This window comes from Phyllopteryx taeniolatus, chromosome 8 (genome assembly GCF_024500385.1).
Source record: "Phyllopteryx taeniolatus isolate TA_2022b chromosome 8, UOR_Ptae_1.2, whole genome shotgun sequence".
Classification (NCBI taxonomy): Eukaryota; Metazoa; Chordata; class Actinopteri; order Syngnathiformes; family Syngnathidae; genus Phyllopteryx; species Phyllopteryx taeniolatus.
The window spans coordinates 29,513,811-29,529,766 of record NC_084509.1 but is presented as its reverse complement, the minus strand read 5'-3'; the positions used below and the strand labels follow the sequence as shown (position 1 = coordinate 29,529,766).

Sequence of the window (15,956 nt, the reverse complement as noted above, 5' to 3'; positions counted from 1 at the left end):
CTGCCTCGGCCACCCACCCTTTGCCGCCGCCCCTTCCATATCTCATCTTTAGGAGCGGAGACACGTAGAGAGCTGCTGAGGTGAATCATTTCATTTCCAGGAGAAATAGTGCCCGTGTCTTATCGTGTGACTCATTCAGGGGTTGTGAAGGCCTTCAAGGGAAGAAGGTGAAAGGTTTCCTGACCCCACCCCTTCCGGTCAAAGCGGCGACGTTATTCATTCGCCTTCCGGGAGGAGGCACACGCGACATTTTTTTGCGTCTCTCGGCTGCTTTTGTTGTCGTACATCCAAAGCATCGTAGCCACACCTCCTCTGGGAAATACGCTCAGACGAATGGGATGTGGTCGTTGCCTGTGTGGACAAGATGATCAAAGGGCTTCGCAGGCCCACAGCTGACAAAAATCTGTGACATCTTCTTATCTGAACTCCCCGACTGTGCCAGGAAAAACTTGAAACCCAATTTGGGGAAAAGAGAAGAAACCTGGAGAAGCCATTGCAGATGGAAGACCAGGCTGCAATCGATGTCGAGTAGGCAACATCTATCACTTGTGATGACGCTGTACAATGTCACTGAAAATAGCGCAAGAGCTCATTTAAAGAGACGGGAAAAAGCGGTTCTTCGGCAGGACCTGACCCGGTCGGTTGAGGCAACGCCTCCGGGGAAGCGGTCTGCCTCAGATCTCGTCCCGGTCGGTCGGTGCAGAATCCATAAAATTACAGCCTCAGATTCCGTCATCCCCACCTAGCTCCTCTCCAAGCAGAGGAAAAGTGGCAGTAAAACAGGCTCAAATCCCCATGTCACGGGGTAAGGCAACTTGCATACTACATGTGATTTAAATAACCGAGAGAGTCGAAAAAGAAGTCTGAAGTCGAGATTTAAACATTTCTACTGAGGTAGCAGCTCTCATTTCCGCGTTCCAGAGTAGCTCACGGAGTCGCCAGAAGGGTCAGGGTGTCGTGAGCGAACTAAGTCCGCAAGATAGGGAAGTGTCCTATTTCACGTGGAAGTAAGAAAACCTTCAAATCGCATCTCAGTTGGACCGGGAGCCAATGCATCGCCGTAACGTGATCGAACGCCCTCGTCGAAAGTCGTTTTGTTCTTACCTTACCTAACAGGAAAAAAATCTGAAATTTTGTAAAATCATGTTTCTCAATGCATTTGGCAAACATGTAAGAATGAAATATTTTAGAAACGATCCGTGACTTTAATTGTCAGACGTTCATGTTGCATTTTTCCAACTGAGGCCTCTCTTTGTCCTTTTTGGTTTTGTTTTCTGTAATAAATGCACAACCCCGATTCCAATGAAGTTGGGACGTTGTGTTAAACATCAATAAAAACACAATACAATGATTTGCAAATCATGTTCGACCTCTATTTGATCGATGACACGGGATAGGCTGCGACCCGAGTGAGGAGAAGCGGCTGGATGGATGGACACTACAAAGACAAGATATTGAATGTTCAAACTGATCAACTTGATTGTTTTTAGCAAATAACCACTAACTTGGAATTTGATGGCTGCAACGAGTTCCAAAAAAGCTGGGACAGGGTCATGTTCACCGCTGTGTTACGTCACCTTTTCGTTTAACAACATTCAAGAAACGTTTGGGAACTGAGGACGCTCATTGTTGAAGCTTCGAAGGTGGAATTCTTTCCCATTCTTGCTCGATGTACAGCTTCAGCCGTTCAACAGTCCGGGGTCTCCGGCGTCGTCTTTTACGCTTCATAATGCGCCGCACGTTTTCAATGGGAGACGGGTCCGGACGGCAGGCAGGCCAGTCTAATACCCGCACTCTCTTCCTACGAAGCCACGCTGTTGTAACACGTGCAGAATGTGGTTTGGCATTGTCTTGCTGAAATAAGCAGGGGCGTCCATGAAAAAGACGTTGCTTGGATGGCAGCGTATGTTTCTCCTAAACCTGTATGTACCTTTCAGTATGAATGGTGCCTTCACAGATGTGGAAGTTACCCATGCCATTGGCACTAACACAGCCCCATACCGTCACAGATGCTGGCATTTGAACTTTGCATCCATAACAGTCCGGATGGTTCTTTTCCTCTGGCCCGGAGGACACGACGTCCACAATTTCCAAAAACAATTTGAAATGTGGACTCGTCGGACCACAGACCACTTTTCCACGTTGTGTCAGTCCATCTTAGATGAGCTCGGGCACAGAGAAGCTGGGTGTTGTTGATGAATGACTTTTGCTTTGCATAGTAGAGTTTCAAGTTGCACTTCCGGATGTCGCGCCGAACTGTATTGACTGACATTGGTTTTCTGAAGTGTTCCTGAGCCCACGCGGTGATATCCTTTACACTTTGATGTCGGTTTTTGATGCCGTGCCGCCCGAGGGATCGAAGGTCACGGGCATTCAATGTCGGTTTTCGGCCTTGCCGCTTCCATGCGGTGATTTCTCCAGATTTTGATGATATTATGGACCGTAGATGATGAAATCCCTCAATTCCTTGCAATTGTACGTTGAGGAACATTGTCGACTATTTTCTCACGCACTTGTTGACAAAGCGGTGAACCTCGCCCCATCTTTGCTTGTGAATGACTGAGCAATTGAGGGAAGCAATCATGGCACCCGCCTGTTCCCAATTCGCCTGTTCACCTGCGGGATGTTCCAAGTGTTCCAGGTGTTCGATGAGCATTCCTCAACCTTCGCAGTCTTTTTTGCCACCGGTCCCAGCTTTTTGGGGAACGTGTTGCAGCCATCAAATTCTAAGTTCATGATTATTTGCAGTTTGAACATGAAATATCTCGTCTTTGTAGTGTATTCAATGAAATATAGGTCGAACAGGATTTGCAAATCATTGTATTGTCTTTTTCTTAATGTTTAACACAACGTCCCGACTTCATCGGAATTGGAATTGGGCTTGTCTAAAACCAAATCAGCAAGCAGATGTCTGGCTAATCAAGAGTTCAATTAAAGCAGCAGCTACGCCATCTGCTGTCCTCCGTGATGAACAAACTCATCGACGAATTGGGAGACAGCGCCAACCCTGCGCTTGTTTTTCGTATTAAAACACGCACACACACACACACACACGCACACCTGATAGCATTCAAATCCAATCCGCCGGTGACCCCGTCCTTTCTCTGCAGTGTTGGGCAGCAGAGGCCTCTGCTGCATGTTGCCATGGAAACAAGACGGTTTACGTGGCACCCTTTTGTATTAACGTGACAAAATGTACCTTGACACCCTAAACCTGACTTGAAACCCCGACCCTGGCTGAAAATCTTTTCGCCTAACCCTGGCTTGAAAACTTGAATTGAAAGCTTAACCTTGTCTTAAAACACTAACTTCAAACCCGAGCTGCGAACCCTAACCCTGGCTTGAAACCCTAGTTTATACCGTAACCCTTATTTGAAAGCCTTCTTTGAAACCCTAATGAAGGCTTGGAACCATCATTTTAAACCCGATCTTGGAATTCTAGAGCTGACTTCAAACCTTACAATAGCCTAACCCTAGCTTGAAACCCTAACAATACAATCTAACCTTGACATCAAACCCTACTTTAAAACCCCAATTTTATACCCTAACCCAGGCTTGAAACCATCATTTGTAACCATAGCACTGGCTATGACTGACTTGAAACCCTACATTGAAACATCAACAACTATTTTACTGTGGTAAAAACGAACCATCATTTTAAAACTTAACAATACCCTAACCCCGCCCGAATTTAAACACCCGAATCCTCTCCTAAAACCATAATTTATGGGCTAATTTGAAAGCCTTCTTTGAAACCCTAATGAAGGCTTGGAACCATCATTTGAAATTCTAAACCTGGCTTCAAAGCCTACAACAAGCTAACGGTGGCTTGAAACGCAAATTCAAACCCTAACCCCGGCTTCCAACCCTAACTAAAAACCTCACCTTGACTTCAAACGCTGGTTTGAAACCTTAACTCAGGCTTGACACCCTAATTTGATACCCCAATTACGACTGTTTCTCGCTATGTGTAAATGACATTTAAACATAGTAAAATCACATCAAATTTTAAAGATTGTCCAAGTGCAAATCAAGCTTTCATTGAGAAGGTTTTTTCTGTGTGTGCGCGTGTTCTCCTGCTGAGTTGTTTAACACACAACATCAATCAAACGAAGCGACATCGTGCTCAATAATGAATTCGCCGTGAATCCATCTATCCACGCGTCTATCTATCTAGCTGTCTATCGGCAGCGGATATCAAAAGTATGCACAGCGCTGTTCAAATGGCAGGTTTTTGCGATGTAAAAAAAGGAGCCCGACATCAATCATTCCCAAATGTTTCGCGGAGGCTACGTGAGAATAAACAATTGAGATCATGCGCTTGCTCGATTGTGCTCACAATCAACAAATCACGTTCAAACTCACGTGAGATGGGAGTCAGCACACACCTGCCGCCACCGGTTAACCCCGAATAAACGATTGCGTTGTTATAGTTAGTGGATAGGTCACCAAATTAGAATATGTATCACAAAAATCTGCCACTAACGCTAATGCTAAAGCGCTAACCTAACCCTAAACACAAACCCTAACCTGGCCACCATGTAGCTCCGCCCCTGCGCTAACAGTTCTTTGAAACCCTGAGCCTGAAACTCTAATTTGAAACCCTAACCATTATATGAAACCTTAACTTGAAATCCTAACCATGGTTTGAAACCTTACTTTCAAACCTTCACTACGATTGAAACCCCTAACCCCAGTAAGAAACCCTATCACCACGTTGAAGACCTAACTTAAAACTTCAACCACCGTTTGAAACTCTACTTTCAAACCCTGATTTAAAAGCCCAACTTGAAATCCATCTTAAAACCCTACTTTAAAACCCTGATTCTGGCTTTCAATCCTAATTTGAAACCTTAGCCAGAGTTAGAAACCCTATTGCCGCCTTGAACTCCAAACTCTAACCATAGCTTGAACACCTACTTTCAAACCCTAATTCTGTTTTTTAAACCCTCATTCAAAAGTTTTGAAACCCTACTTTGACTTCCTCACCATGCCTTTTAAATCCCGAACCCCGTTTTGAAACCTTGACAATTGTTTAAGAAATCCTTAACTAAAGCTCGAAACGCCAATTTGAAAACCTCATCAAAAGGCGCACTTAAAACCTTCATTGAAACTCTAAAGCTGCTTTTTTTTGTTTTTGACACCCTTACTTCAAAACCTAAATTTGGCTTGAAACCCTAAACAAACCAACTTGCACTTCCTGCTGAACACATTTTTGTTTCCCTGCTGAGCTCAGCTTTCAAGCTGCGTGGCTGGACACACGCGCACACGCACACGCACACACAAACACAGGAAGTAGACAGGAGCAAATTGCATATTTGCGTTGCAGAGGTGAGAAAGTCTTGGAGATCAAATAGAGGCAAAAGTTGCTGTGTCTGCAAAAGAGCGCCGAAAGCCATTAGTGGATCCCCCCCCCCCCCCACGCTCCCCCACGGGCACCTGCAGAAGAAGGGGTGTAAAATGGGCCGCTGTTGAGTTTGGTGAACGGGTCGCGACCTTTGAATTCACTGGGCGTCCGTGCCATCGAAGGGGAAATGTTCTTTTCTTTTTGTCGCTCGGAAAGTCGCGAAGCGGTTTCACTTTTCTGCCGCAGCAAGAAACAACAACGCTAAATGGAGAAATGGAAGGAGATGACGCCATTGAATTCCAAAATGGATGGAATTGGGATCCATGACATTGCTGTGTCATTCAATTACAGTTGCTTTTGGAAATTGCCACCATTACAATTTGAAAAAGATTTTCTTTTCATTTTTTTTCTCCATATCACTTCCTCCTTCTGCAGCCGACGCTTGTGATTGGCTCTTTCTGGTCACGTGCCCAACATGACCTATTTTTCCTAGTATGACCTCCAAGCACCCACTTGAGGTGCAGCCTAGAAGTTTTACACGTTTGAACACAGAAAAAGAACACTGACTCTGGAACACTTTCATCCTGGTCATTTTGATGGTCATTTTTTTTTGGATGGGACATTCACTTATCTGGGTTGTCATATAAGCAATATTGTCGAAATTGTGCATTATACATTATTCCATGTTTCCAAAATTAATCAGCAACTCTTGTAAAATGACGCCGCTTCATTTTGGTAAAGTGCAATTGCACTTTTTCCTATAATATCACAACAAATTTTGCAATTCATTGACTTCCTCCTTGTATTATTACCGGAATAAGAAGGTAATACAATAATAATAAAATGAGAATAATAGTTGTAATTTTACAAGAAAATGCTATAATGTACCTTTATAAAGTCATAATATTACAATAATAAAGTTGAAATATACCAATACGTTTGTCATTTTACAAAAATAAAGTTATTTATTGCAATTTTTGTCATTATGTATCATTATTATTATATTGGTAAAATGATGACTTTTCTTGTAACAATTTGTGTGCAACTTCCATGCTTTGTTCCTCGCACAAAAATCAGAAATGACTCAAGAATGTTTTGGGAGGGACTTTGTCCTTATATTATGAGGGGGAAAAAAGTAAACATTTTTTGAAAGAAGAAAATTGTTATACTGCAAGTAGAAATTTAAAAGAAAAACAAATCTGCCAAATCGCTGTTGATTTGTAAACTTGATTTGATCTGCGAGTTAAGCTCTGGGAGACGGCATCCTTTTTCAAAAATATTTTATTTGATATTGAGGCGGGTACAAGGGCAACAAAAAGAACACGGATCATTTGTATCTTACAGGAACATGGCGAGATGTGTACGACCGTCAATTCTTTTTGGGGACGAGGAGGACATGCAAGTGAATACAGAAGGAGGAGGAAGAGGAGGAAGAGGAGGTGGCTTACAAACCAAATGAACGAACGGCGGATCGGGACTGTACACAAAGATTACACCCGACCACTTTTTGAACCAGTTTTTTTCCTTTTCTTTTCTTTTTTTTTTTTTTTTTTTTATTAAGAAAAAGGCAACACACACAAGAAAGGCTACAAAGAACCAACAATATCGGGGAAAAAAAAAAAAAGAGTCAAGAATTTTGGCTCCTCCTCAAACACTCAAAAAAAAAAAAAATTAAAAAAACATTTCATACACCACAAATTGTTATGCATATTCCACAATACTTTTTATCAGCATTTTTTTTTTTAAATAAATACAAAAGGAGGTTGTGGTGTCAACGTAAAAGAAAGGGAAACACGATTATTAGACATTAGAAATTTCAATTTGGTCTTCTTTTTTGTCGGAATGTGGGGGACTGCGTATGGATATATCGTATAGGTGTATATATGTATATATATATATATATATATATATATACATAAACACCACAAACAATTGTAAAATAACCTGAGATACGCTCGTGCACCTCATTTCCAGAAACACTGGCCACTGTGCCGATTTAAATGAATGAACCATCACAACAACCTTTGAACCCTTTAGCGGTATATGAAAAAAAAAAACTGTCATCGAAGCATAAAAATCCTGAACATGAACATTGAAAACGGTGTTGTAAAGCAGCAGCGTTTTGGCAAAAGGCAAACAAAGAAACAAGGACGACATCATCTGATGTTGGATTGTTGCGTGAGTGCGCACGCGCGAAGCTTCTTGAAATAAGACGGCACGGGCATTGAAAAGGACGCATTCATACTCATTAATTACGTGTTTTTCCTCATAATATTACAACTTCATTCTCCTAAAATTGCAATTGTATTCGCATTGGGAACTTTTACATAACATTACAAATGCATTGTCTGAAAATTGTACCCTTTTCTTGTAAAATGAAGACTTTTTTTTTGCATTATATTCGAACTTTTATATCTCACTTTTTAAAATGTTGATTTCATTTTGGTAATATTCTGAATTGATTTTCATTAAATTACACGTTTTTCCATAACAGTTTTTGTTCTATAAAATGTTGTTGATTATTGTTATGATTAAAAGAATACAATTTTCCAAGAAATAAAGTGGCACGTTCCATTTAACAAGAATCAATTAGTGAATAAAGTTGCAACATTACAATAAGGGCCATGATGTTAAAAAGCCTTAATATTAGGAGTAAAAAAAAAAACATTTTTTTTAATGAGATTAAAGTAAGATCACAGGTAAATAAATGTAAATGCAATTTTTTACGAGAATGAATGTGAAAATTCCATTTGTGGACTTATGACTTTATTTTCAATCATCATCCTAATTTGAACAATGGACGACTTTACTCTTGTAATAAAAAATAAATTTGTAAAAAAAAAAAATTACAATCGACAAAAATCCTGAATGTGAAACTTAAAAGAAAAAACATTGTAAAGCAGCAGGATTTAGTCGTCGGCAAACGGCTGTGTGTGTGTGTGTGTGTGTGTATGCATGTTTGTGTGCGCGCGTGTGCATACGCGTGTCAGGCTTTCCGACGTTCACGATGTTCAAATCTCGGTCGGGATTGAACGAGGAACTTGTCAAAGCTGCGCACAGGCGGCCGATGTGCAAGTGGCTCGGATGAGGGCGGGGAACATAAATGTTGGCGCAAAACAAGCTAAGTGCTCCTCAACAATAAGCCAAAAGAAAAGACATGGACAAATAAAAACCGTAAATGAAAGTAAACAATTGGCGACGCTCCACATTTGCATAAGTGCTCAAACATCAAATCAGGAAAAAAACCAAGTCAAAATGTGAAAACAAAATGAGCATCGACCATGTCATCGGTGGCCTTAAAGTGACAGTTTCCTCTCCGAGCCTCGGGAACTTCCTGTCTGCCTCGACTTGCCGCCAAGCTTTAAAAACAAAACATCTCTGTACATTTCTCTGTATATAATTCTTCTTCTCTTTACAGTACAGAAACTCCTCTTCACATCTTCACATCATCTTCTTCTTCATGTCAGCAGGAGCTATGGTCTTTTTTTGTGCTTATCACCAAAAAGTTGCAGTGCAAAAAACAATAATTAATCAGAATAATAATAATAATAAGTACAATAATTAATGGCAACTATGAACAGATTGTTTTAAAAAAAAAAAAAAAACGACAATTTTATGGCACAGCAGCCACACCATTCACATATAATACAATAATAAACCCAAATTATTCAAAAAGGAATTGTTGGAGGCTTGCATAGCAACAGCAAGTTGAAAGAAGATATTTACAACTTTAAAAAAGGGCGGTCACCAGGAAGTGTGTGTTTTTTCGGACAAAAAGAAGAAAAGACCAAAACCATAGTGAGATGTACAATATGTCTGTGTCTATACATCGTACGTCAAATATGCACGCTCGTGACGACCCCGCCGTTCCTGCCACCGGGGTGTCCGCCCCTCAGTCCACAAAGATGACAAAACCAGGACGGACAAGACGTCCTCGTCGTCGCCCCTGACGACGACGAGGAGGGGGGTGGGCTGCGAGGTCGGGGGGGCGGGCGGGGCGTCACTGTCGTTCGTTTTGCCAGATCATCAGCCAAGTGGAACACTCTGCCAGAGGAAAACAATATCGTACAGTACGTGAAAATTGAAATCAAGGAAATTTCCCCCAAAAGTCACACAGGTTCAATCAAATAAGATGACCACAAAACACCCAGACTTCCGCCCGAAACGTTTGACGACTTTCAATCCATCCAAAAAAAAAAAAAGACTACCGTAATACATCCAAATTTTGTGCAATTTAAAATGAGACTACTGCAACATCACAGGAAATCCTTCAAAAGTCTCGAGTTAAAAAAGGTCGACTGCAAAACACCCCAAAATTGCACACGTTAAAATAAGACGATTGTGAATTCCTAAAAAGTTGCGCACACGACTATTTTATATCCTGCAAAAGTTGCAGCAATTATCATAAGACTCCCAAAAGTTGAGCAGGTAAAAAAATAAAATAAAAATATGCAGATTCAAACAAAACAATTATAAATATCTTCAAAATAAGAGACAACTCAATATTGTGCCGATAAAATGGCAGTACAGGTTAAAATAAGATGACATTAAATCCCTCAAAAATGATGCACGTTAGAATAAAATTACTATAAATCACCCAACAAGTGTTGTTGTGAAGGTATCGTAAAACACCCACGTCGCACAAGTCAAAATAAGACTTAGGGTAAATGTGATGGGTTGAAAACAAAACTTAAGAACAAACATCCGGGTCTTAAAATGAAATGAAATCCTGGCGCACACCGAGCAATGTGACCGAAGCCGACCGAACTCTCGTGCGAGTTCGTGACTGCGTGGCTTGAAATAAGATGACGACCGTAAATTGTGGACAACACCAGCGTAAATTCCTTAGAAGTTGCGCCTCTAAAAACAGGACGACGGTGTTGCTCGAACTTACATAACTCTCCTGAGTACTGCCCTTGTCCGTTGGTCCCCAGGAAGTCGGCGTGCTCCATGGCCGTCCACTGCTGCGGCTGCCGGGGGCCGTCCGTCTTGCGGGGCCCCGTCGAGCCCTTGGAGGAGGCGGTGCCCGACGAGCTGTGGGCGCCCGGGGACGGGAAGGACGGTTTATGGTACGGCAGGCAAGCTTCCTCTGAGGACGCAAACATACGGACACGATGAAACATTCGGTGCAATTGCAAAGTTACGCATCAGTCGCCACGGTGGACAACCCTTCATAAGCAATTTTCTTCCCCGAGTCTTGATGTCAACATCGCGCATCAGTTACTAGGGTGGACAGATATTATTTAACTTTGAGGACATATTTTCTAGTCACAAAAGCTGACCAGTTGGTGGCAGTGGCATGACACACTGTCGTCCGTTGCGGTGACTCGTGTGCAACTTTGACACGGCGGGCTCGATTTGCGTAGACAGCACATCTGTGTCGAGCCGCAAATGCCGGCGGATTCTGATGTTCGCATCAGAGGGCCTTGGAGAGGGTCGGTAAAGTCAGTGCAGTCAATTTGATTGAAATCCCGGCAATTTACAAGAGAAGTTATCTCAAGGCACTTTACACATTGTGCAGGTCGAGAACCAAACTGCTCAAACATTCAACAAAACCATCTGAACCCCACATAAGCGAGCACAAAGAAAAATTCCCTCTAAGAAATCTCAAACACAATCCAGGCTCTGTAGGGGAACCGTCTCAACCGGTTGGGCTGAAATGGAGAGACAGAGGAGAGGAAGTGAGAGAGAAAGAGAAAAAGAAAACAGGATGGAGGGACGTGAGAACAATGGGCACAACAACAGCCGTATCAACAACGGTAATAGTCCCATGACAACAAGAACGACGATGATAACGGTAGCCTCCAAACACCACCAGCCTCGCTACCGCCAATAACAAGCAGATAAATGTGGGGGGGGGGGGTAGGTGTGTGTGTGTGTGTGTGGGGGGGGGGGGGGGGGGGGGGGGGGGCGCCCACTTGAGACTGGCTCGCCCAGATGGGGCGCTCGCTCCGTCTACCGCCGTCGCGCCAACAATAAACGCCAAAGTCATTTCCCGGCAGTTTGCGCGGAGCGAAGCCTGCCAAACGCTGGCAGCGGCATCAACGAGGGAGGCGGGTGGTCTAGGGGGCGCTTTTTGGAGGCTGAGAGGAGGTGAGGGGCACAAGGGGGACATTTGGGGAAGCCAGCACAAGTGTCAGACGGTGCCATCTGTTGATGACACTGCAGCATGAGTGATAACTTTCACACAGGACGAGCAAGAAAGAGAGAGCAAAGCCCCTGACTGCCGCACTCAACTGTTTGATGAAGTAGAAAAGGTTGACATGGAAATGAAAACAGAGAAAAGTGGAGCAATAGTGAAAGGTTGAGGTGTGACGCTAACGGCATGCATTTTCACGAGATCTTTGTTTCACCACCTGGCTTTGTGGATCAGAGCATTTGCATGCAGGAAAGCAGAAAAATCCAGCTTTGAGACGGGATCTTGGCCAGATCTTCCAGATGCCGCATGTCTCCACGTCAACTGGCGTGCCTGCTTCCGATTGGGCCTTATTTGTAAAATGTGTGCGCGGGTCATCTTACAGTAGAGGTCCACCCTGTTTCATGTTGATCGATAAAACTGGTGTCCGGGGATATTTTCGACTAGCTTTGCAGGTGGCGCTACCGGGCACGTTCCACGTACCGTTTTTGTGGCCTCTGCGACCGTCGTCGGCTCTCTCCGTGGGGCCCGGTCGCTCTTGAGCCTGGCGATGATGTTCCAGAGCGGCGCGTGCCATCTGCCTGTCGTCCAGCGCACCGGACACGGGCGGGCGCTCCAGGGACGTCGCCTTCCTCTCCGGAGGGGGGATCACGCCGTTGATGCAGCGACCTGTTTGGGCCCGAGTCTGGCCCTGGCCGGGCGGGGGCTCGGGTGGCGGAGGTAGGTCTGTTTGCAAAGAAACCCACAAAACCTCATTGATTCAAAAGTCACTCAAGTGGACAACTATTCAAATCCAAACACGATGTAAGGGTTAAGACACCTGGGAACTATTTTGAATGGTAAGAAAACCCAGCTAACAAAATCTATTAGCACCCACCGTCTGCACCGGCATCTCTGCGGTGGGGTGCCGTGCCCAGGTTCCGGGGTTTGCGCGCCGGCCGCTGGGCTCTCTGGTGGCCTAGGCTATGCGTTCCCACTGTGCTGCCATCTGTCGAGAACGGACTGCCGGGCCGGTGCCTGTGGGACAAGCCTTTGTCTGCGGCGGGAACACAAAAGGCGGCTGATTAATAACGATATTAGCATCGGAGTAGACGTTGCCGCAGAGGAACGAGGTACGGAAAGCGAGGTAGGTTGCGGCGAGGAGAGACGAAAGCCAGGACAAACAAGTAGACCCGGCCATTCCCACCCAAAAAAGTGCCATGCACAAACTGGGCATCCGCAAGCAGGCCTCAAAAGACCCGAGGGTGAACACCAGGAAGAACAAGTAGAGAGCAGAAAGGAACAAGATGCGCCCCCACACAGGTAGAAGGTCCGGACTCTCGTGGGCACACCGACCTCTTTTACACCGACCGCGCTTGCTGAGGCTGGTGCCGTCCAGCCGGTAGCCCGCCTTGTCCGCAGCGGCCACCAGGGCCCGGGCAAAGCTGCAGTGGGTAAAGATGGAGCCGTCGGACGAGCTAGCCAAGCTGGAGCGGTGGCTGGAGAAATTGCGCTCGTCCTCCGAGGCCGAGCCCCAGCCGTTCGCCATGGAGCCTGGAACAGCACAGTCGCCGTTGCTCAAGTAAGCATTCGCCGCGTCTTTAGCCATTGACGGCCAACGTACAGTAAAAAAAAAACACATTCCAACGGAAGTCGCAGAAACTGATACGACAGCTAATGTAGTCAGCTACGATGATAGCGAAAGGTCTAAGGCGTAGAAGTTTTAAAGTAGGCGTAGACACCAAAACTCACGTGTCGCTCCGTATCTTGGTTTCGACGACACGGTTCGCCACGGTTACCGAACAAAAGTGCTTTTCCTTTGCGTAAATACGAACAGATTTAAATGAACATTTCAAATGGAATTTAACTGCCGACTGCCACTAATAAATCCGGTAAATGAACTATTCAAAAAAATAATGTACGGGTCGACGGTAAAATCATTCAAAAAAATCTGTATTTCATTCATCATTCACAACAGCTGAAATCTTCTCTTAAAAGGAAAATTCAGCTGCAGTATTTTGTCTTTTTCGGCAGAAAAGTACAAGCGTAACAAATCTATTTTAATGGAAGTGCAACGTCAATAGTTTGTCTTCTTTTTCGTCAACAAGCATACGAAGTTACTGCAGACGTCAACTAGTATGCACGCATGTTACAGCGGTTTGCTGTCTTCCCCTTAAACGTTTCACCGACGCAAAGAAAACCCCGAAACATTTTTTGCCAGTTTGTCGCCATGTGCCCTTAAACTCAACTTTGACCTCAACCTCGCGGTTGCCTCGTTAGCACGCTGCCCCCCTGTAATGCGAGCAGAGCGCTTGGGCCGACGCCACCTAAGAAGCGTGTGCCAAAGCGGGCCCACAGAAAGCTGTCACATTAACCGACTACTCCCGCGCTCGCCAAAGTCCCACATTTTTATTGGCCCCGCTGATGGCTTTTTTCTTTTTTCTTTTTTTTTGAACTCCAAATGTGGTCTTGAAATAAAAGGACAGAGCACAAAAGGCGCAGACGTGCATTCGAGCCCTTTTGATCTGTACGGTAAAAGGGATAATAAACCACAAACTAGGATCCCAAAAGACTTCCATCTCATTTCAACATGAGCCTTAAATAGATGATCCCCCAAAACAAAGAAAGCCCCGCAAAAACTCGGCTAACCGCCAAGGCTAAACCGACCTCATCTCTGACATAGGAAGATCCTAAAACAGCGATGTATCACTTCCATATACTTCCTTGACACCGATTACTGCTTTCCTTTTAACCCCGGCTTCGCCGCCATATTGTGGCATCTGAGGTTGAACAAAGAGGTGAGCTATTCAGTAAATAGCTGAAAGGTTCCACAGATAAAATCCCGAATACAGTGCTAACGTAACGTAACGTAACGTGTAGCGCGAGCTTCATTTACGGCGGTATCTTAACCCTTAATTAAAGTTCCTCAATTGAAAACACTTAAGCTGTTATATATTATGAAATTATTATTTGTTGACTGTGTCACTTGTCACACTTTCCTAAAGATATACAAAAAAAGATTTAAGATGTTAAATATTACTGAACATCTATTTGTATCATTTACTGCGAGATGTTAGCATTTTGGTCCCCATTCTGATGTCACGAGATGCGTGAGTTTTTACACAAAAGAAACGCAGTTGGATGTTTTTTTTTTTTTTTTATTCTGAAGCAAACCGAGACCTTAAAACAGCGCTAACTACCGAACTGCGCCGCTTTGGGCGTACCACCATACCCCGAGCCTCGTAGTAAGCAAACACTACAACAGCGCTTGAAATGCATGTTTACATGGAAACCATGACCGACCTGTTCTGAACTCCTTGCATTTTCAGCTTGCAAAATAACCGACACCATTGACAAGTAAAGCAAAACAAGACGACTTTCCAGTTGAGAAAGTTGAGAGCGGACTTTGAAAGATTACCAGACATCAAAAGCCTGCAATGAACTCCTCATCTTTTGCAGTACGGATGGTAATATGATTAGGATTGCTTTAGATACACTGGGAAATCCCCTTCAAAGAGTTTCCACTTCAAGAGTTGCGCCTTCTCTGGCAAAGGTTGCAACATATTTTTCACTTCTGCTGCAGTTGAAAGGAAACGTCTCCAAAATGTACGCTCGCTATCGACCGCCCACCCTCTCGGCCACCATTTTCATTTTTTCTTTTCCTTTTTTTACAGCCGGAATCCAAGGTGGCAACTACTTTGAGCCCTCCGTCTTGCCTCTTTGAAAATCCTTTCAGAGTTTCTCCGCCAGACAGCAAGACGGCGATTTCCACCGGGTCCAATCCTGCCGCGAAGAATAGCGCCGATAATGAAGTGGAGGTAGTGGCAGGCAAAAAACTGCCAGCGCTTTGGAGGGTGAACACTGCCTCAGCATATCACATCACAGAATGCTTTCGTACTTTCTTTTCCCCCCGCTAACAGCCACTTTCCACCGCGGCGCTTCCATTCTGAGAAATAGCGGCGCAATCAAAACTGTCGGCATTGTAACGTAATTTGATAAAAATGCAATCAGGTTTTCCCTTTAAGCTCGGGGGGGAAGTTGCTCCGAGTTTTAAAACCAACTTAGGATGACTTATGCCACTCCACTTGAAAGGAGTACAAAAAAACCAAACCATCGATTGACATTGACGAGCAAGGGCAGACGTCTCTCTTCGTCGTCGCTGTTGCACTCAAGTCCCCTGAAATCCAGTTTGGAAACTTCCAAAGAAGAATAAGAATGTGATCTGGATTCAGAACGCTCATGCTAAAAACTCAAAGAAGTGCGCTTTCGCAAAACAGTCAGTCCGACGGTGACAATTGCTTTCAACTACAAGGGGCACAAAAGCCAATCGGCAAATTTGCATCTCGACTTCAGTGCCCCCGATCCCAAACAGCTACCTTACAAATGGACACATTTCTCTGCTGAGAAATTCATGAAAAAGGATGAAGGGGTTAAAGTTAACGATTACCTTTGGGTCGTTGCTATTCCATTTTAAGTCCTGTTAAATCCACAAGG

The 15,956-nt window shown here is 44.2% G+C and overlaps 2 protein-coding genes across 15 annotated transcripts in view; one reads left to right on the top strand and one right to left on the bottom strand.

The window, feature by feature from the left end:
- The window catches only part of robo1 (roundabout, axon guidance receptor, homolog 1 (Drosophila)), a 231,538-nt gene extending 223,698 nt beyond the window's left edge, over positions 1-7,840 (top strand). For all 5 annotated transcript variants that reach the window (XM_061781148.1, XM_061781149.1, XM_061781151.1 and 2 more), the window contains one exon: positions 6,692-7,840. In XM_061781148.1, the coding sequence (XP_061637132.1) occupies positions 6,692-6,907 (216 nt within the window). In that variant the 3' untranslated portion in view covers positions 6,908-7,840. The remainder of the gene's footprint in view (positions 1-6,691) is intronic.
- The window catches only part of robo2 (roundabout, axon guidance receptor, homolog 2 (Drosophila)), a 298,134-nt gene continuing 288,788 nt past the window's right edge, over positions 6,611-15,956 (bottom strand). For 9 of the 10 annotated variants that reach the window (XM_061781153.1, XM_061781159.1, XM_061781155.1 and 6 more), the window contains 5 exons: positions 12,819-13,016; positions 12,361-12,519; positions 11,967-12,209; positions 10,242-10,436; positions 6,611-9,391 (listed from right to left, as the gene is read on the bottom strand). In XM_061781153.1, coding sequence (XP_061637137.1) covers positions 9,390-9,391; positions 10,242-10,436; positions 11,967-12,209; positions 12,361-12,519; positions 12,819-13,016 — 797 coding nt within the window. In that variant the 3' untranslated portion in view covers positions 6,611-9,389. The remainder of the gene's footprint in view (positions 9,392-10,241; positions 10,437-11,966; positions 12,210-12,360; positions 12,520-12,818; positions 13,017-15,956) is intronic. The other variant, XM_061781161.1, reaches the window with a different exon arrangement.